Source organism: Nannobrachium achirus (genome assembly GCF_963921795.1).
Source record: "Nannobrachium achirus genome assembly, chromosome: 7".
Classification (NCBI taxonomy): Eukaryota; Metazoa; Chordata; class Actinopteri; order Myctophiformes; family Myctophidae; genus Nannobrachium; species Nannobrachium achirus.
The window spans coordinates 27413670-27436267 of record NC_137816.1 but is presented as its reverse complement, the minus strand read 5'-3'; the positions used below and the strand labels follow the sequence as shown (position 1 = coordinate 27436267).

General features: G+C 41.0%; 2 protein-coding genes across 2 annotated transcripts; one reads left to right on the top strand and one right to left on the bottom strand.

Moving 5' to 3' along the window:
• Positions 1 to 254: 254 nt before the first annotated feature.
• Positions 255 to 8736, top strand: rpl12 (ribosomal protein L12). The gene is made up of 6 exons (XM_080730617.1): positions 255 to 391; positions 3642 to 3715; positions 5539 to 5637; positions 5872 to 5953; positions 7975 to 8061; positions 8582 to 8736. The coding sequence occupies exons 1-6, from the start codon at positions 355 to 357 to the stop codon at positions 8698 to 8700; spliced, it is 498 nt and encodes a 165-aa protein (XP_080586743.1). The 5' UTR covers positions 255 to 354; the 3' UTR covers positions 8701 to 8736.
• A 3041-nt stretch (positions 8737 to 11777) lies between these two features.
• On the bottom strand, positions 11778 to 17267 carry pole3 (polymerase (DNA directed), epsilon 3 (p17 subunit); the record flags this gene model as incomplete). The annotated part of the gene is made up of 5 exons (XM_080729911.1): positions 17217 to 17267; positions 15388 to 15486; positions 14368 to 14453; positions 13724 to 13842; positions 11778 to 11950 (listed from the first exon to the last, which is right to left on the bottom strand). The coding sequence occupies exons 2-5, from the start codon at positions 15451 to 15453 to the stop codon at positions 11778 to 11780; spliced, it is 444 nt and encodes a 147-aa protein (XP_080586037.1). The 5' UTR covers positions 15454 to 15486; positions 17217 to 17267.
• Positions 17268 to 22598: the final 5331 nt, after the last annotated feature.

Genomic DNA, 22598 nt, shown 5'->3' with positions numbered 1-22598 from the left:
GAAACAATAATCAAAGGGACCCACAAATGAGTCTGACTCCCGACCCTCACTGTTTGAGAAAAAGTGTACGAGAGTATTGTCATCATTTCTGTTTTATGCTCTTTTTAAAAAATATATACATTGAAACAGCCATAGGGGGGCGCTACAGGACTGAGATGCTATGGATGCAAGAGCAGAAGGAAGGGACCAAGTCTCGCGTTACTTGGTGGTGGTATAAAAAGCAGTGTGGCCGCCGCTCAGTCTTTCTTCTCTTTAGCGGTGAAGGTGCAACAGTGATCGGTCGTCCCTTATCTGGGTTCATCCGACACCCTCACCACAACAACAAGCTGAACAACCGAGCTCTACTGCATCAACATGCCTCCCAAATTCGATCCCCTCGAGATTAAAGTTGGTACGTTTATCTGAGAGTTTTGTTTTTATATGTTTAGTTTATTTCTCCCCCAAAGGCAGCCAAGATGGCGTCTGCGCGCGTGCTCGCCGCACCCCAACCAGGACGCTAAAGGGATGGTTTTCATGTGTTTTATTCACCGTCCGTTTTATACAGAAACATAAAATACAAAAAAGTTTTGTTCTGACCTTAATTAATGAGATGTTGATCTGCCTGTCTGTTGTGTACATGTAATGTAAGATGTGGAGGTAAGTACGCTGCTGAACACGTGGGTTTGCGGCACCATCTGTGAGCTCCAGTGGTGTAAACTAACTATTAGCACCCGACCCGGACTCCCATTTGTCAGGGACCCCCCATAAGAGATTTTTACGGCTCTAGAGGTGATTCTCAACCTGTTAACTTCCAGTTTGACATGCTTTAGGCTACGGACCCCTATTTAATGGTATTTCTATCTCTGACATCCCAATTTATATTGTAAAGTCAATGTTAATTTAACTCAAGCGTACAAATGGACCCGTTGGATAACCGGTCTTTTTGGTTCCATTTGTACACTGACTGTAGAGAGTTTCATTCCCATAAGGGTCCATTTGGTTCCTATCATTTAGCTCACTCCACTGCTGCTCACTCCACTGCTGCTACGCAAACTCAGCTGCGTAGCAGTGGAGTGAGGGGTTCCGAAAGGAGATAGGTTTCCCCCTGGAACTCCCTTTGAGAAGGGGCTTTTAAGCTGCGACATCATTTTGTAGGCAGAGGAGAATCTGCCCCAGAGCAATTTCTGTCCCTCACTATTTTCAACAGATCCGAGACAAAAATAACGACTAAAGTATAATTCTAACACTTTCCTTTCAACAACAAAGAGAAGAAAAATGTGTAAATAGTAAAAATAGTCAAAAGATTCACGGAAACTGGGGGCAGAAATTCTCCTCTGCCTACAAAATGATGTCATACTTAACAGCCCCCCTACCTAACAGATGTAATTGAGCTGCTACTACAGTGATTGCCGTGCTCAGCTAGCCTGGGGCCAGCCTATATATGCAGCTAACTAGTAACTGCGTATACATCCCCTCCATGTTTTAACCATAGGTTTTAACATGTGTGGGGATGAAGTCTAGCTCCAGCTAGGCTAGTGCTCAGCTAGGATGAGACCGGTCACCGGATAGATTTGTGGTTGGCAAGAAGAGCGACACCTCGTGGTGATCAACCTTCCTGACAAATAATGTTATGGTGGTTTTGATGGGATATTCACAGTATTGGTATTCCAAAGCTTACTGGAAATCCAGATGCATAAACCTTGTTTTTTATGTGAATGTATTTATGATTTTTTGGGGGGGAAGAGACTGAGGTTTTATGGATGAGGGAAATTACTTTACTAGCTTAAAATATTTGAAATATCAAGAAATTGCAAATTAATGTCAAATATTCTTATGAGCAAAGTCAAATGCGAGATTAACTGTCATAAATGACAATAAATGAGCCAATTAAAATGATTCAGGTGGCTGAAGCTCTGTGAAAACTAAACATCTTTGCCAGTTTAAAGGTAGGATAAGTGACTTTCTTAATTTAGCTCTATTCTTCTGTACTCATTGCTATAGATGAGTAACAGGAGTCCCCATGTCTCCACACCTTTCCAATGTGCATTCTCTGAGCAGAGATGGGAGGGGGACCCCTTTTACTGAACTTTAAACAAAACTTTATTTTATAAAAGTATGAATTAAGCTTCCTAAGCAAGCAAAAACTTAAACTATCAAATAAAACACAATTTTAGTTGGATGCTGCAATGCATTTTTTTTCTTTTTGCATAATTGTACACAAATGTATTTTAGAGGTCTCTTAATTGTTTACAAAGGAAGGTCATTTATAAACTCATTTATAGTGATGCCTATGTTATGATGACCAAAAGGGTTTGAAGCATTTGTTAGTTTCACTCTGCAAGAACGGTAAAGGTTTAGAAAACTGCAATAACCAAAATCCCACAAGACAAACATCATCCTGCTCTGCCCTGAATTCGAATATAATCTCTAATGCCCAAAGCACAAGTGATTAAACTCTTTGTGTACTAGAAAATCGGGGAGGATTGAAAGAAATGGGCTTTTCTGTGACTTTGAACGGTTATGTAATGTATACATAATCTGCATTATTTAAATGAACAATGTTTATATATGTTTCCCCAAAGAAGTGACAAGATGCCCATAAACTCAGTAGCTAGAAATGTGGATTACTGTCCCAGCCTAGTTAAAATGGCACAATATTCTCTAAATTAGGCATTACTTGTGCAGACTAGACTACCCCTTTACAGTATTCTGGTTATTGTAGTGTTGGGTCCAGGAAATTTGCTGCAGCAGTACAGTGTTTTGTTTTTGGTATGCAACAGACAAAACCTTTGCTCAACCATAAGGCACAGTCATGAGTGCATAAAGAAGCTGTAGGCAACTTGTCATATTTGCACCATGTTGCAAAAAGAAATCTCATCTCAGGACATAGTTTTTTTTTTTTACCATAATACCACTTGATAGTTACTATATTGTGGGGATGGGTTTGTGCTTTAACAAATTTTCACATGGGACTTTTGGCAATCCGTGGATAAAAAGCAAATGATATAGCCCCCTGAACAGTCTGGTACATTATGTTGTGAAAACTTCACAATTTACTATAGCCTTTAAAACCATGGGAAGAAAACACTCATGCCATATTGTGACCTCAAATCTCTAGATTACAAATATCGGTATGTATTGCCCAGCCCTAATGTTAAGGATAAGCCTAAACAAGATGAGAAAAAACGAAATGGCATTATTAAAGAAGTCTGAACTAAAGAAAACATGCTAAAGAAAACATTTTTTCCTTTTATTGGCATAAGTACAGTACTAAGTAGCGACATGCTTTTGGGCTCTGCTCTATGCTATGGAAAGCTGTCAATTCTGCATATAGACGCCATTATGGCCAGTTTTATTTTGCTCAAGGGGGAAAAAGGCTGTTGTGTTAGTACAGACTAGGTTACAAGTATTTCATACATGTAAACCGTTTATTTCCTAAAGCCTATCGATGTGAAACTGTTAATTCTATATAGCTTGAGGAACCTTTCAATGGACAGGTTGTGCCAGCATGTCTTGTGAGGTTTCTAGCTGCTACTTGCAATGGTGTGATGTCAGTCTCTTATAAGTCCTATAAAGTCACAAGTGTAATCTGTCAAATGTTATGCTGATCATAAAATGGTGATGCTATAAAGTAATTTTTTTTTGTCAATTGTCATTTACAGTGTACATGAGGTGCACAGGAGGAGAGGTTGGAGCCACATCAGCCCTGGCCCCTAAGATTGGACCTCTGGGTCTGGTGAGTTAAACTTTGGTATCTAATTGCTTAATTGTCTCCACCAGCCGAAGGCTGAGGGAGAGTATGTTTTCCCCTCCGTCCGTGTGTCCGTCCGTGCGTGCGTGCGTCCGTGCGTCCGTGCGTCCTCGCAGTTTGTGAGCGCCAAATCTCAGTCGCCGTTGGCCCGGTCGTTGCCAAAGTGAGCACACACATTCCCTGGATGCCAATCTAGAACCTCTGCCCTAAATTTTTCAAATGGGCCTTTTCTAGCGCCAACTAGTGGCCGATGTTTGCTAAACACATTTCTGTGCATTACTCTTACAGATTTTGTCCAAAAATCCTACAAATCGGTAGGCAATATCTCGACAGTCATGTGATCGACACGGATCTGTCCGATTTTGCATATTCCATCCTGATTGGCTAAGATTGGCTTCCAAAGTTTGTGGGATTGAGCCGTTTTGAACAAAATGCCTCAAATCACAAACGCAAAGTGCAATTATCATGAAATCGCGCACACACGTTCCCACTAGGCCGAGGAAGAAATGCCACTTAATTTTTTTTTAAATCAGCCTCATGGTGGCGCTATAACAGCCCGATTTGTGGTTTTACCTATAACTCCACCGATCAGTTTCAAACTTTGTAAGCGCACTCCCTAGAGGCTAAGGATAAACCTTTGCCCTGCATTTTTCACATCAGCCTTTTATAGCGCCACCTTTGGGCCGACTTATGTAAAACACATTTTTGGATATTACTCCTTGAGATTTTATCCAAAAATCATGCAAATCGGTACACAGTATCTCTATAGTCATGTGATCAAGTCCGATCCGTCTGATATTTCACATTCCATCCTGATTGGCTAATATTAGCTTCCAAAGTTTGCAGGATTGCTCCGTTTTTTAACAAAATGCCTCAAATCATCAACGCAGCTTGCGATTACCGTGACATTTGCCACACATATTCCCACTAGGTCAAGGAACAAATGCTACCTTTTTAACATTGTCCTGTTATAGCGCCACCAGCAGGTAGACTTTAGCAAACACATTTTTGGAACACAATGCTTGAAATCATGCATGCAGCGTCCGATTGCCATGAAAGATCTAAGGTGAAGAACATATGCCACCCTTTTTACATTGGCCTATTATACAGTAGCACCACCAGGACGCACGGTCTGGTGGAGACCTGTGCTCGGAAGAGCACTGCTTCTAGTTTAATATGAATCCGATAGCCTCCCGCCACTATGCCTGTCTGTCAGTGACTGAGTATAATCCAGTGGAGGCTCAGATAGACCCAGCTCTAGGAAGCAGGGCTGCCTACATTAATGGGCAACTCTGTGCCGAAAGGTCTGGAACACATTTACTGGAGCGAAGGTCTAGCTAGCCTATGGGTGGGTTGGGTTGGCATTAAGGTGCCGGCTACACAGAGCTGGATATTTCTGAAGATAGACATTTGCTAGATATTTTTTTTATGAGGTTGGGGCTTGCAGCCACACAAAGCTGGATATTTTGGCTGCGAAGCTGGATATTTTTGAAACCGGATAAATAAGTGGAGACATTGAAAAATATCCGATTCACTGGATCCGTGTAGACATGGAACCCGGATATCTCTGAAGACTTTACTGTGTGTGTGCTTGTCCCCCTAGTGGAGGTCTGGGGACTCAGATTATTGTGGACCTAGATATCTTTGACGTGTGGACCTAGATATTTTTCTATATTGTAGATATATGAAATATCCAGCTCTGTCTGGCCTAGGCCTTAGGCAACTTGTTTTGTTAGCTTTATTTTGATTTGTGTCTGTATATGAAAAGACTGAAAACGAGGCCCTCCCTTCCCATGTTCTGTTTTCAGTCTCCCAAGAAAGTTGGTGATGACATCGCCAAGGCCACCGGTGACTGGAAGGGTCTGAGGATCACCGTCAAGTTGACCATCCAGAACAGGCAGGCAGCGGTACGTAGAAACATATCCACATGTTTGCTTGGTTATCTTCTGATCTTTCATTATGTACTTGTATATTCTGGTTCAGAGTGAATCAAACTGATTGTTTCTGGGATGATGGTGGTATATTCTGGTTCAGAGTGAATCAAACTGATTGTTTCTGGGATGAGTTGGGATGATGGTGGCTTAAGGAACTTGTCAGGTTTTTTTCTGCATGGTGGCAAACTTGAGTTTTCTTTGTTGTAGATTGAGGTGGTTCCATCAGCCTCTGCACTGATCATCAAGGCCCTGAAAGAGCCTCCTCGTGACAGGAAGAAGGTCAAGAACAGTAAGTTCAACGCTCTAGCACTTAAAGATCTTTAATCCATCTTTTAAACTTGACATTAGTGCTAGTTATTGCATTTCCCTTCTAAATAGTAGGACTAATTCATACTATGTTGCACAATGGTTTTGTTTGACCAAAATAACTGGTTTTGAAGCTAATGACACTTGTGCTATGGAGTATAAATCGAGTTTAAAAGCACCAGCAGATGGAGTCAGTAGTTGCTTCTGGTTTGTAAGGATGGGACAAAATGTTTGCTCTCAGTCATTTATATGTATTGTATTGTATTGTATGGCAGCCTCCCGCCACTATGCCTGTCTGTCAGAGTGACTGAGTATAATCCAGTGGAGGCTCAGATAGACCCAGCTCTAGGAAGCAGGGCTGCCTACACCAATGGGCAACTCTGTGCCGAAAGGCCTGGAACACCCAATTCAATTCAAAGAAGCTTTATTGGCATGAGAAAACATACGTTTACATTGCCAAAGCAAGTCTCACAAATAAAATAAAAACAGTTGGAGAGGGTACAGCATTGTATAAACAGAGCTATGTCGCATTGTGACATTTTATATATGTACAGGGTATAAAGCTTTTCGGGGAAAAAATAAATTGCAGCATTACCGTATTTTCTGGACTATAAGGCGCACTTAAAAGCCTTTAATTTTCTCAAAAAACTACAGTGCGCCTTATAGTCCAGTGCGCCTTATATATGGATCATTCATTGACATTGACATTCCCTTTAGCACAGCTCCATCTGTTGGATGCATAACACAATGGTAGCGTCTATTATGTGCGCCTTATAGTCAGGTGCGCCTTATATATGAAAACAGTTTGAAAATAGACCATTCATTGACAGTGCGCCTTATAGTCAGGTGCGCCTTATAGTCCAGAAAATACTGTATTTATTTCTAAATGCATTTAAAGGTAGCAGCTCTGTTCCATACTGTACAGATATTGACACTAAGGCTTGCCCACCTGCCCCTGGCAGGTAAATTAAAACTTTCGGGCAGGTGAAGTTTGCTTTCAGGTTGCCCGACCGAGCAAGTGCTCATTTGCGAGGGAAGGGAACGCAACCGTCTATAAACACAACAGATATCTGTCTAAACACCTGAATGTGGCCAGTGCGCTCTGTCTACTGGACTGTGGAATGTAAAATAAGAGCACTGTTTAACTATAATGGGCTGTTTTTACTGTTTCTACACTTAAATATACAATAACAAGTGTGTGAAACCATAGACATATTCAATCATAGCTATGTAGATATTTGGAGGTATTGAGGTATGACATTTTTTATCGCACAGCCCCAGAAAGTGAAAATCACACCCAATGTGAAGTGAGCGGTGGTCGTGCTTGCATAACATCTTCAGACTAGGATTTAAGTCTAGGATGTACAGGCTATGCTACACACACACATTTTGCTATGGCAAAACGCTGAGGAAAAAGGCTACAGACACACGACATATGACATCACTAGACAAACATGATGCTACGCACACACATTTTACTATGGCAAAACGCTGAGGAAAAAGGCTACGGACGGACACACGCACAGCTACGGACACACACATTTTGCTATGGCAAAACGCTGAGGAAAAAGGCTACAGACATACGACATATGACATCACTAGACAAACATGATGCTACGCACACACATTTTACTATGGCAAAACGCTGAGGAAAAAGGCTACGGACACGGTTTGCACCGCTCAAAAAAATAAGTGTTAAATTGAGTGGTAATTAAAATCTTAACTATCGTTTTATAATGGATGATTTACTTTTCAGGCAAGTGGGCATGACCTTTGGGCAAGTAGAACATGACCTTTACTTGCCCGATGGGCAAGTGCCTCTGAGACCTTAGTGTCAACCCCTGCTGTATGTGCAGTAGGTCTAGATGTGAAGCCATGGGTTGTAGTCCTTAGGGTGGTTGAGTCACACTGGTGCCTGTACGTGCGGATGGGGACCTACATGTTTGGATATTAAGTACCTGCCATATGTTGGATTGACATTTAATGCATTTTCTTTGCTTACAGTCAAGCACAGTGGAAGCGTGACCTTTGACGAGATTGTCACCGTTGCTCGTACCATGAGACATCGCTCCATTGCCAGGGAGCTGTCCGGTATGTTAAATTGTATATGTATGAAAAGAGCATTTTACTTTAATGAATAAGCAGACAAGTAATACACAAACTGTTCTTTATTTATGAGCTACTTAAGCTTTATCTATAACAGCCGCCCATCTAAAGGCTCACAATGTGTTGCGATGCACTTGCAAGCTTGTAAACCTGCTATTTGTGAAACATTTTGAAACTTTGAAAATATTCAGCCATGACTATAAGGACACGACTGCATAATTTACACTTAAACTGAAAAGGTCAAATAATGGCCCATAATCTGTATCTAATCTGCTCTAGTATTTTGTGGACAATATATCTTAGCCTCCCGCCACTATACCTGTCTGTCAGAGTGACTGAGTATAATCCAGTGGAGGCTGAAATTGACCCAGCTCTAGGAAGCAGGGCTGCCTACATCAATGGGCAACTCTGTGCCGAAAGGCCTGGAACATGAATTTCTCCAAAGACACTGCAGGTAGTTTGGTTCAGTCTGAAAATCTAATCTTAATCTTTTCCATCCTCTCAGGAACCATCAAGGAGATTCTTGGTACCGCCCAGTCTGTTGGCTGCACCATTGATGGTCGTCCTCCTCATGATGTCATTGATGACATCAATGCTGGCAAGGTTGAATGCCCATCTGAGTAAATGGAGGTCAAAAATAAATGTGTTTACAAAACATGACCATCCTGTGTTAAAAGCCTTTTATTAATTTAAAGCCTGTGACATCAAGTGAATATTTTATGGTTGGGCATTCTTGTTCATAGCTGACAAAGTGACTTAGTTGGGTGTGTTTAAGAGCACTGTTGTGGCTGCTGTACCTGCAATGAATATGCCAAATATTGCCATGTTATGAGGGCTACTACAGACTTTGAGGGAACATCCTGAAGACAACAAAGTGCTTGAACTTCAGTAGAACTTGAACCCTTGGTTGATGGCATTGCCATAATTCCAAATATTGCTCAATTTTGCGCATTCCATGGTAAACCGGATCCCAATGGCACTAAATTATCCCCAGCCTACTGGTGTTGTATTGGTGACCTTAAAGGGATATTCCACTTTCAAAAAAACTCTGCCTTGCTTGGGTCCCTGGGTCCACCCTATGTTCCCCACCTCACAGCATTGGTTTTAGTGAGGGTAGGAGTAGGTTTAGGTGGTAAGAAAGTGGGGAACATAGAACCTGGGGAACATAGGTACGGTCCCATTAAAAACACCCATTATTTTTTCTGGTGACTCATACTACCCTCCTAATATGTGAGCTAGCCGTGTTTCTTTTTTCAATAACCCTTTTCATTTATTTTTTGTGTTGTATTTAATTTTTCTCATTTTCCCAAAGAATTATTAAAAATAAATAAAGGGTTATTGAGAAAACACGGCCTGCTCACGTATTAGGAGGGTAGTATGAGTCACCAGAAAAGATAATGTGTGTCTTTAATGAATCTATCATGGTTAAAATGAAGTATGAAGTTACAATGTGTGTGTGTGGGGAGAGGCTCTGGGCCTGGTAACATTTACATCAAATATTGAATGAGTTAAATTAAAAACTGTTCAGGGTGTTCATAAAAGCCTGATTAGATAAAGTGACAAAGTTTTTTAGAAAGTGGAATATCCCTTTAAAATGCAGCAAAACTTTTGTCAAGGATGTGATGACTGCAACCTTTACTGTACCAAATGAGCCTCAGCATAGTTTGCAGAATGTACAAGTTGAGACTGGCAACAATCCATCTGGATGCAGCTAACTGGGACATGAAACATTTCAATTCACTCTTTTGTACAAAATCTTTATTGAAAAGTCAGTCTACAAAAGTACAAATGTTTATCAGACTGCAGATGTAAGAAACTTGGCCCAAGCAAAACTACCTAACAGTCTAGATGACTACTGATGCATGTTTCATGGACGACTTCACCACTTTTCAACCCATCATCATAATTGGTCTTCACTAATGTTCACGATAGCACAATTTTATTTTCTACTCTCTGGGGAGTTCAGAAAATCGTCTGCCCGTGACATAATTTGGAAGTTTTTTTTTTTAAACTATTTAATATATAGATTATTGCGAGAACAATGGCTTCCATTATAATTAATAATTAACTTCTTGGCCGTTTTGGATTCCCATCGATGGTCACTGGCAGACTGATTTCTGAATGGGCCACACCCCTCCTGAGACAGAGTAGATTTCTTTTTTGCTATTTTATCATGAACATTAGTGAGAACAAAGTATATTAAGAAGTTTGAAAAGTGGTGACGTCCTTTCAGAAGAAAGATTTAGATAGGTTGAAAAGAAGTGACGTCCTTTCAGAATTAGTTTACAAAGATGGATGAAAAGATAAGACCATGTCACCTATTCAGCAACATCTCACTGCTCTTCATATTTATAATTCTATTGTAGTTTTGTCAGGCTCCCCAAAGTATACAGAAGTCTGGCTTTGAAAAATTGGTTGTGCGCTGAGTACCAAAAATAGCCTTTTCCCCCCTATCAAGTCGTGACATGCAAGCTTGTATACGCTACATTCTTGTGTGCAGCACCAGCATGCAACTAATATAAATCAGGCATAAGGACCACAATTACTAGCTTATCAATAGCAAATAAAATAAGTGTAGAATAATTAACTTCTGTGTGGAGAGATCGTTTGCATGTTTACCCAATTTCTGCTATAGGACCTACAGTGCATACACGTTGAAAATGTTACAAAAAATACACAAGCATTAGTATGGACAAAAAGACTAACACAAAACATGCTGTACAAGTACATTAAGTGATGGTAGTCAAACCCTGACCTTACAAAAGATAGTTGCCCAACCATTAACAAATACATTTTGATCAAATGTAATGTGGAATATGCATCTTAAATCCCTACGACAGCACAAAAGAAAAAGCATAATGAACATGATACAAACTGGAAATTGTGCAATTTCAAATTGGACAAAGCAAAATGTTGTGCTTCATTTGAGAAAGAGCATGATGGGCTGAAATGAATTGGTGACTGACCACCGACTAACCAACTTGTAACCTGAATTCAATCATTCTATTGACAGGAATGCAGGTGAGAATCATTTCCGAATGCACTGTCTCTCGAGCTTTGTTCTCTTAGGGCAACATAATGCAGATGTTTACATCCTCACAATTGAATGATAGCATTTCAGGAGGTTGCCCTTTAAGTTAAAACAATGAGAAACCCTAAACTTTCCTTCTGTAGAGTAACCAGAGTATAATTGTAGCATTGAGGCATATTGCCCTTTATACAGGTGGCATCAACAAGTCATTTCTTTAACCACTTACACCCTTAACAATTCAATGACCAGGGTCCCCCAGGGAGTCTACTTGGCCCGCTCATTTCCCCCCCCCTCTACACCAAATCTCAAATTCTACCACGACAAGCCCAGAATAAGGATGCTAGGGTTCCACAGAGGTGTTAGGTTACATTTCACAAACATTGTAGTGTGTGGACAGAGGCCCAGGTCGTCAGTGCTGTGAAGCCTAATTTTATACTCCCAGTAACTACAACAGTGTCGCAGAAAATAACAGATCTACAAGCTGTCACAGCGTGTCGCTATGTAGAGTATAAATTAAACCAGTGGTTCTCAAAGTAGGGTCCACAGGGTTCCTTAAGAGGCTACCAAAAGGACCCTTACAGGTCTGTAACTCTGAGAGTATTGAAATGGAACCAAATGGACCCGTATTTGAATACGCTCAGAGTTATGAGAGTCCAATCACCACCCGTCTCTAGTTGTCCACCTCCTCTTCCTCTGCTTCATTTTCTCCCTCAGGCTCCTCCTCCATGCACTCCACCTCCTCCTCCTCCCTGCTCTTGTCGTGCTCTGCATCGTTCTTCTTCTCCTTATCTTTGCGTTTCTGCTCGGACACCTCTTTCTTCCCCTTCTGGCCCTTCTTGTATACTGTTAGAGAATTTAAAACATGAAAATGTATGGTTTAGATTATGTTATTAGCCATTCTGGCTTTGGTTACTTCATAGATCAATAGATATGTCATAAGCGTAAGTTTATGACTATATTATAGTCATATATATATGACTATATTCAATGTGCTCTTTCATGTAGATAGTTTTGGACATATTTTGTATATATTTCCAATTAAGTTAAACTGTATATCAGTATAAAAGGTTTCACTTGACCCAACGTGACCTTTTTTTTAATTAGAAGTTTGCATAGGAAAAGGTACAGTTTCATGACAGTACAGTTCACTGGTACAAGGGTCAACTAAAAGGATAAACACCTCAAGAAAGCTAAAGCTTCTGGTGCCACTGGGACAGATTTACGTTAATTTGATAGCGCGGGGGGGGGGGGGTCTAGAGCATAAGTTTGCTGTGGGATCCAACGACACTTACTGCTATGGATATCACGTGTGTGTGTGTGTGTGTGTGTGTGTGTGGGGGGGGGGGGGGGGGGGGGGGGGACATAGACAGACAGATATCTCAATATTAAAATACCACACTCTTCAATGACAACGTCCATTCCATACATTTACTTTTATGGTTTACATAGTGATCTACAGGATTAAACACCTTTACACTCAACTGTATCAACTAAAGCTTTGTTCAGAGTGACCAAAGACTCACAAAAAGAGTCTGTTTTATACTAAGTCGTCGGACAGTGCAGTGTGCATAAAATCGCCGCATTATGGAAATAGAATGCATTAAACTGTGGTACGTATGACACAGTAAAAAACAAACATGGTCTAAATGGCCCCTGAGGTTTTTTCAAAAATAGATATTTGCCAGTGTTATAAACAAAGGGAAAGAAGAAGTTGCACAGCTTGTGTTACAGACCACATACTGTAACACAATGTTTTAACACAGTTCATCAGGGACTGACACTGTACGTCGAAATGTTGGTGTGTGTGCCCTTTAAAAGAAAAAGATATTTGTGCATCGTGGCTTTGAGCTGTCTTGCTTCTTCCAAACCAATGGTTCTCAATCTTTCATGTCAAGGACCCCCAAATTGATATATATATATTTGGCAGCGGACCCCCATCTGAAAATGTTGTGCCAGCGACCCCCAGAAGAGATCAGAATTATTCGAAATCTTCCAAACATTTGATATTTTTCAAAAATAGCAAGTATACAACCTGAGCTTCTAGATCTGCTATTTTTGAATATCCAACATATAAATGGATAGTGGTTAAAATGATTGTGATGCCATGCTTTTGCTGGACCCCTCCCCCGCTTTGAGAACCAATGTTCTGACCATTGATCTCATTTACAGTGGTCAGCACCTCCTCAGCATTAGTGTTTGCTCCTTATCTATTTTTTTTGGCCCCGTGTTTCCCTCTACGGTCCCTTGCATTGGATGTTTATTTTGTGGCGCTGTGTGTGCAATCACCTCGTCTAACACTCACATCTCCCAAGTAAAGCCTGACTTATACTTCGTCGTATGACATGTTGCATGCCGAAAGTGGCTGATCTGCAAGCTCACAGCGCATCTGACACATTCTGCGACGCGTTGTGAGCTTGCAGATCGGCTATTTTCCAAATGCGGAAACTTGGAGGATTTAAGACGTTCAGAAACTTTTGCCTTCACAATAAAAGTGTCTGTGTCGGGTAATAATTAATGGTTGGATGTCGATTCGGGTAGGACAGAAAGGCAAGTTGTCAGTAACGTTTGGGCTGAAAACAATCGGCCCGATTCTAGTGGACGCTATTGTACACATACCTTCCAAGGCCTCTCTTAGAGGCTCCAAGAATCGCTCAAACTCCATCTCCTCCATCGCTGCCAAGACATCTCCTGCATTCAGAGTTTTCCGTTTGGCTTTCATGGCAAAGTTGTTGGCGCTATCAGGGGGGAAATTTGAATTAGGCCAAATGGCCAATGTAAATACTTTTTAGAAGAATCTCATTTGATTTAGCTAAAGGAGCAGTAAAGTGATACTCATTAAAAGGTCTATGTTTTTTGGTTGAAGAGTCGTGTAACAGTTTGGACATGGTTTCCCCTCAAGTTCGACAGCGACAATAATAACCGTGACAGTCAGATAGTATGGTACATAAATGGTACATATGGTACATGTGACAGACAGTAGAGTATGGTAAATACAGTTTGCTAACCAATGTCACAGAGAGACAATATGGTTCATACTGTATGCTAACCAATGTCAAAGAGTGAGACAGTAATGGTACATACTGTATGATCACCAATGTCACATCTAGTGTCTGTGAGACAGTAATGGTACATACTGTATGATCACCAATGTCACAGAGTGGGACAGTATGGTACATATGATCACCAATGTCACAGACAGTGTGGTACATTTTGACTGGTCAGGCAGTACATGGTACAAATTATGAAAGTTATTTTCTTACCATGATGTTGCATACAACACGAACACACTGGCAGCTTGGGAAATGGCTCGCCTCGCCTCTTTTGAAACATTCACTCCATCTGGTAGCTGATAGAACAAATTAGGTTTAGACAATTCGGGCCAACCAGATTATAAATAGGCGTTCTCTAGATATCTAGAGATCGGAGGGGTAAGAACGGGTAAGGATCCCTTAGAGACGGGTAAGGATCTAGTAGCAATAAATAATAATGTAAGTAAACAAATTGAACCTGTGCGAATTGAGCGGTGCAAACACGACACACGTGCATATCTCCTTGTATGGGCCGTTCTGTCTGTGATGTCAGTTACTTCATCTGTATGAGCACAGATCTCCATACATGGAGACCTGTGCTAATACATTCCGTACTAATACATTCCGTAGTAAAACAGACAGTGAAACGTAGGAGCGGTTTGCACCACTCAAAAATAAGTAGCAGGTATTAATGCACAGGGAGTAGGAATTAGGTATACTACAAACAGATATCGTTCTGGCCTGGGCCCTCAGCACTTGGACCGCCAGGGTGCAAGAGCTTTTGAGCGTTGGTAAACCGCTCCATAGAGTGGCTGTGTGTGTGTCTGTAGCCTTTTTCCTCAGCGTTTTGCCATAGCAAAATGTGTGTACGTAGCATCATGTTTGTCTAGTGATGTCATATGTCGTATGTCTGTAGCCTTTTTCCTCAGCGTTTTGCCATAGCAAAACGTGTGTGTAGCATAGCCTGTACATCCTAGACTCAAATCCTAGTCTGAAGACGTTATGCAAGCACGACCACCGCTCACTTCACATTGGGTGTGATTTTTTAACACTAAACAGGTGTAGATGTTAAAGTGTACTAACAGCATATTAACAGCATATAACAGTACAAATATAGTCAAGCTACCCTACCCTTAGTGTGGGTGGAACCGAACAGTCAATCGAACCACAGTAACAGCATACTACAGATGATATACAGTATTGTTTGCTTCACTGCCAGTGAAGCAAGAATTCAGATGTATTTGAACTCACCGCTTCTTTGATAATGCGAGTGATGACCGCGTTGGGAAGATTAAGGTCCTCTGGTCTCTCTGCCATTCTGGTTCTCCAGTGTCTTCACGTTGTATATACCTGACAGTCACAGACAGACAGACCAGACAGATAAGAATACAATAAAATAAATATACTTAAGTCTGTCAGTAGATAAACTCAGCACAAAAAGAACGGTCCATTATATCTCCTCTTTAATAATACCAATTTGTATTGTGTTTTATATCATTTTCCTCATTGATTTGTCACCTTTACGAGGTACAGCTTGTAAGCATCGGGAATTCGTGGAATGAACACCACAGCCAAACGTGTGGGTAGCGCCAACCCAAAATTTGCCAACATTCGGTCCATTAGAACTCCCCTTTAATTATGCCAAATGGTATTGAGTATATCATTGTTATTGTTGATTTGTCACCTTTACAACAAGGTACAGCTTGTAAGGATCTGGCATTCGTAGAATGAGCAACACAGCCAAACGTGTGGGTAGCGCCCCTCCAAAAATGGTCAAAATGGCCTGGCAGGCCTGCAATACTGTTCTTTTGGTGTTCACCTTTGTTGCTTGCAATGATTGCTCTCTCCCACAGTAATAAGGAAAAGAAAAAACAACACATATTGGCCATTTTTACACTTTGTTAATTTTAAGCTTGGTGTCAGGGAAGCCCAAAATGCCAGCAGAACAGTATTGCAAGCCATTTTGGCAAAGTTTTGGTTGGTGCTACCCACACGTTTGGCTGTGTAGCTCATGGTGCCTCGAATGCCAGATGATTGCAAGCTGTACCTCGTTCTAAAGGTGACGAATCAACGATAAAAATGATATAAAACACAATACAAATGGTATTATTAAAGGGGAGATATAATGGACCGAAGTCAAGTTTCCTTTCTTTTTGTGCTGAGTTTATCTGCACTTGGACTGACTGAGTTAACTTAATGCATATGCTATCAATAATTATGTACACTGTATCACCAGTAATGTGAACATACTTCTATCACAGATGAATGGATATTACTATATAAACTATCAACAGTGAATAGACTGATGGTGATATCACACAGTGTCACCCAGGCTCCAGCCTACAACAATGTATGAATGGATAGAAAGTCTATGACATTGAGAACCAAAGTGGGATCTGGGGACCCCCAGGGGTCCTTGAGGGAGTTCCAGGGGGTCCCCAGCTAAATTAAAGTTAGGTTCATTTTGGAAATGCTATTAAATTGGGGTCCGTAGCCTAATGCATGTCAAACTGGGGGTCCCTGAAATTAAAATTGTTGGGATTCACAGCTAGAGTCAATCTTAGTAAATCTTTTCGAATGGGTGTCAATTTGGTGGTCCTTGACATGAAAAGGTTTGAGAACCACTGGTCTATGAACACCGAACAGAGAATAATTGTATAACAACACAAAAACGAGTTAGCATGATTTAGCATTGCAGAAATACAGTGTCAGGTCAGTACCTACTAGCTAAAGGCTAATGCAATCCATGCTTCATCGCTCGGCAGTAGACTATGATTAAAACACGTTATTCTGTTCTTTTTGTTATTTTATTGTTATTTTATTCTTTAAATAGTGACGTATTTTCGACAAATGGACGCATTGTCATCTAAATGATCGTTGAAAAAGACGTCATTTACGAAGAGCTCTACTGAATAAAAATTAAGCTAAAAAATGAATCTAAAGCTGTTCACATGGAGAGCAGAAATAAGTATTTAATAGTGCAATGCATCGTAATATGCTTATACATTCATATTGAAAAAGTATTTAGCAAAGTGGTTAAAGTATAAAGTTTAACGAAGAGAAATAAAATAAAATATTACTTCAAGAATCCCGCGAAGCTTCCACTGCAACCACGTGACCGTCTGTCAACTTTCAACTCCGACCTCCTCAACTCTGACGTCATCAAATGACCTACTTTTTACCTTACATATCAAGGATTTCATTAATTGTACTCAACAGTAAAGCGAACATAACTCAATTATCATTTCAATATGTCGTTATATGTCCACAGCGTAGAAACTGTGCCTGGATCAATATTTAAATCAATATAAAACCGGCTCAATTACATAAACAGAACAACATCAGTGTCAGTACCACTTGGGGAATAAAGCCCCTTAATCGTGTTCAGTTTCTCTCATAGGGTATATTCACGTTCATGTAAATGTGTTTTTGAATGTTGAACTTGTGCTTCATTCGTTCAGATTTGCAATGCATCATTTGCTCCAAATGTGTAGCCTACTTATAACGAACTCAATGGTAAGAGAGCCCCCTGGTGGATACTCATGGGTACTTAATAAGATTCTCTGCATGAGAATTTAGCAGGATGGGTAGAAAATGTGTCTTCACTCTTCAGGGTCATTCAATGCATAGGCATAACGTTATTATCACTGCAAGGAGATAGATCCCATAGATTAGGGTTGATACATCACAGGACACAATAACATCCATGGCTTCAGGAAATCCCATTCTACCGACACATGCCTTTCCTATTTGAACTACCATCAAACATGAGGTGGATTTGGGCAAATATTGCTGCATGGTCATGCTGGACCCCCAGAAGGCATTTGACACTGTATATCACTCTATTTTGATTGATAAACTAAGAGCACATGGATTAGATGGCACAACAGTGAGCTGGGTGCAATCTTACCTGGAGGGAAGAGAACAGGTGGTGGAGGTGAACGGACCCCCTCCCCCCAGTGAACCAAGGCGTTCCACAAGGAAACATTTAAGGGCCTTTACTGTTCATAATATATGTAAACAACATGGCATCTACCCTAGTCTTGGACAGGGACAAATTGCAGGTTGAAAAGGCCCTCAACTCTGAACACGGTAAAATCTGCACCAGGCTCACTGACAACAAACGATCTCAAATTACCTAATTGGGTTGCATCCTAGAGGCAAATCTTTCAATTGACAAAATGACACCAAAGGTAATCAAAAAAGAACTTGTTTTTTGCACAGGATCATCAGTAAGAACAATTTGAAGACTAGCAAGAGCACTCATTCAACCCTTTCCACGTATGGTACCGCAGCGCCTCAAATAAAAACAAGGCTCCAAACAGCCCAAAATAAACTGGTCAGGCTACTCCTTAACCTTCCATCTTGGGCTCACCCTGATCACTTTGCAAGTTTGGGATGGCTCGTGGTAGCTGACAGAGTACAGCATCTTGCAATGGGCCTGGTTTACAACACTATACCCATGTATTTGACAAAATACTTCCAAAATGTTAAGGATGTACATTGTACACCATTAATTACGGGGACTGCCCCATAGGTCGAACTCCCGTTGGGTCGAACAGCGTTGGCAGGTTAGATAATAATCACCTGCGAGCGTCGGCAGGTTAGATAATCACCCGCGCCACAGTTACTTAGGTTAGGTTTAGGGTTAGGTTTAGAGTTAGGCATAGTTTTACTGAGGTTAGGATTAAAGTTTGGGTTAGAGTTTGGTGGTCGATTCACAATTACAACACCAGGCAGCTCTACAAATCACGTCCAGATTTGGCTCAAACAAAGGGTTATTCGTTCTCCTGCTATATATGCCGCAAAACTGTGGAATGGCCTACTGACGGCCTTAAAGGAGTGTAAATACCTACCCTCCTTTAAAACCGCTTAGAAAAGTCAATTACAGCTGCAACTCGAAACTGGTAAAAAGGACCCCTGACCTTTTTTACTGTAAATACCATTTGTCTTTTTATTTTGTTTTCCGACTGTCTTATCATATTTTTTGCATACTCTAATCATGTTGAATTGAGAAAAAGGGACCCCAATTTAAACAAGCCCAAAAGCTTTCTTGTGGTCATTATCCTTTTAGTTGACCTTGTATCAGTGAACTGTACTGTCCTGTACCTTTTCCTATGCAAACTTCTAATACAGTCTTCAATCAAAATCAAAAGGCTGAAGACACACCATACAATGAATAAACACAACAACCATAGTATCTAACAATTGTACCCTGGAGGAGATATAAAGTCTGATTGCCGTTAATAGGATGGGTTACACCCCGCCATTCCGAAACACCGCTATTCCGAACGTTGACTTCTAACCCTAACCCTACCCCTAACCCTAACCCTTACCCTAACCCTAACCCTAACTAACCCTAACCCTACCCCTAACCCTAACCCTAACCCTAAACCTAACCCTAACCCTGCTTCGGAATAGCGGTGTTTCGGAATGGCGGACTGTTGCCAATAGGATGTGCCATTCCTAACAGATTGCAAGACTGGAACTGCCCTACTTTCTGATTACAGGAAAGACTTCATATATTCACAATGGTGCCCAATCATCCAAGCAACCATTACCTGTTTTCATACAAGGCTTCTCATTAGGTCCAGTTCTCTATGATGTATACAGAATCTGCAGCACATCAGTAGGGAATACAGTTCCACAGCTATGGTGATGACACAGACAGTTGTAAGCATCTATTTAGATGACAATACCCTCTTGAACCACTGACCAAGAGTGCAGTATCTTCAACACACATTCATGGACGTAAGAAAGAAAGAAAAAAAAGTCTTCCTGCTGAATCAAGATGAGACAGAGATTATAATGCTCTGATGAAAGCTCATAGTTGAAACATAAGTGTTCGTTTATAAAGAATAAAGTGAGTACTTTTTCCTCCATTGATTTGAAATTTTGGATGTGCTACCTTTTGGGGATTTGTTTGTTTTTGATATGTTGAATATCAAAGTTGAAGTTGAAGAGTAGCTGATACATAGGCCGGCCTATTTGTATTACAAGCAGACTGGACCACACTAATTGGGCTTCTATAAGGTATATCAAGTCAACTTAAAATTGTGGGCAGCATTAGCTGAGTGGATAGAGAGGCCGCCCCCACCCTGGAGTCAGAAGGTCACTGGTTCGCCCAGTCTATAGGTCGGAATGTCGCTGAGCTAACTGCTCCTCAGGCAATGTATTAATAGTGTTCACAGCTCCTAACAGTTAGGATGGTACATATACAATGTGTGACAAATACAGTGACAAATACCCCAAAAATTAAAAATTAAAAGAGGACTAAATTATTATTATTTAATACCTTAAGTTAAGCAGAACGACATACTGTAGTAGCCAAACTACACAAAGGACACCAAGGTGTGGTGAAATGCAAAGAAAGTGTTTGTCAGTGTGGTGGCCTGGACTCAGCCAAGAGAAAGAAATGTTGCTCAACAGCAGGAAATGCATGTTATGATATGATATACATCTTAGGCTTGATGTTTATCTGTTTGACTGGTACATGCCATGTAGGCCTACTGATTCACTACATAAGCATACAAATATTCTTTATCAAGAAACCAGGTGCAACTACTGAAGTACAACTCATCTACATTGCAGAACATCATGACATGACACATGTTTTAAAATATAGATGAGTTATACTTCAACAGTAATAATAATAATAATAAAGTAGAGAGATTAGATTAGGCCTACAGTACACCAAAGAATGTGAACCCTAATGGCTGAGTGGTGTGTCGTGCGACAGACAAATCCATGCTCATACAAACACACACCGCCAAACGTGGAGCGGCAGGCACTGCTCAAGAAGAAGACAGGGTGATATGTCTATTTTAGTTTTTGTCAGTAGCTGTACAGCGAAATTTGGAACAATTTAGCAGGTATTTAGAAAATCCTGTTCATATTGCTGATGTTGAGCTGCAGGTGGTTCAGCAAACACCACTGCCACCATGCAGGGCCCCTTGGTGATACACCCCACAACAAACTGATAACTGAATGTGGGACTTTTAAAGTAAGACTTATACGGTTCTCATTCCCACCTGGGAGCATCAGTATACTGTATTGTTCAGTTTTATGCAATTGCAATGGCTGAGCAGCGTCAATTTGTGGATTTAAAAGTCAAGCTCGAGGACACCAGGCCTGGATGCTGCAACGATTTAATTTATATGACAATTATCCAGCCAAGGTTTCAGAATGGCCGCAGAAGGTAATGCTTTGTTTGAGGGTAAAGGTACAGCATTTAAGTGGTTTCCATGGTAGCTAGCTTCCTAACTAATGCTGCAGCAGGAATACAGCCCACACATGTGCACACTAAGACAATATGAACACCCACCAAATTCAATTCTAAAAGCATGTCTGTGCAGTGCTCAAGGGTATAAAAACCAAACCCAGCTTTCTGTCAGGCTGTGTCGTTGCAAAATTCCCAACTGCATCTTTCTCCTTTTCGTTATTTAGATTTCAGGCTAAGTAAAATCAGTTTTGTGAAGCTGCAGGATATGTTATTGCCGGTAAAACAGCTGAAAACAGCCTTTTCCACTGACTGGTAGACCTATTCCTCAACAATATGTACAGTACTTCAGTAGCATGTATTCCCACTCTGCCCCTTTAGCCATGCACTTGAAACTGTGATTGTATACCTGCAGGTTTTTCACCTGCACATGAAGCATTTCTGCCTTCCGTAGTGTCATCTATCCTGTAATGTCTGATTGTGGCCATGCAGCTTATGTATACTGGACTTTGTATATTTGATTTGACTGAGCCTTCCGGTTATTTGACGTGTGTTCCTTTCTTCTCTATTCTCTCTGAACTTGTGTGTCAAGGAAGGGCAGATGTAATCCTAAACTTATACATTTGCTCAAAACTAATTAACAGCATGACATAATAGGTGAACATTTGGCGAAAATAGGCAAACATTTGGTGAAAATAGTGATTACAAGCAAGGTGAAGAGATTTGGTATAGAGGGGGGAAAGGACCCCTGGGGCCTGTGTTGGACCTCGCTCAATCAAGGGTTTAAGTGGTTAAATGCAAATATATATCACCTGTTTCCTCTCTTTCCTCTCCTTGTCAAATTCAGCAGCGTTATAGTGTGTTTTCTTGAACAGAACCCCTCGTTCTAGTGTTCTATAGTGCAGTGGTTCTTTAAGTGTGACCCAGGCCAGGGACCCCCAGACCCCAGGGTTATTGGGGGCCGGGGGGTATTGGGGGGGGGGGGGTTCCAGGAGGGGGTCCCCAGCACATTTTATTTTAGCACGATCACCCATTTGTATTCTATAATATATGGTTCAGCTATTGGGGGAGAATAGACGATCTATTTTCGAGAACCCTACGAGTGAGCGGAACCCATCATTACTGTGTGTGAGACGTGTGTGTGTGTGTGTGTGTGTGTGTGTGTGTGTGTGTGTGTTGTTAGGGCGCGCGTACGCGTGCATGCGCGCTCTAACACACATAATACAAACAGACATAGGCCTAC

Bases quoted from the DNA above. Each gene is read 5' to 3' on its own strand.
- rpl12 (XM_080730617.1), top strand. From the start codon at position 355: ATGCCTCCCAAATTCGATCCCCTCGAGATTAAAGTTG. The intron at 5,638-5,871 runs GTACGTAGAAAC...TCTTTGTTGTAG, and splicing joins TCCAGAACAGGCAGGCAGCG to ATTGAGGTGGTTCCATCAGC. The intron at 5,954-7,974 runs GTAAGTTCAACG...CTTTGCTTACAG, and splicing joins CAGGAAGAAGGTCAAGAACA to TCAAGCACAGTGGAAGCGTG.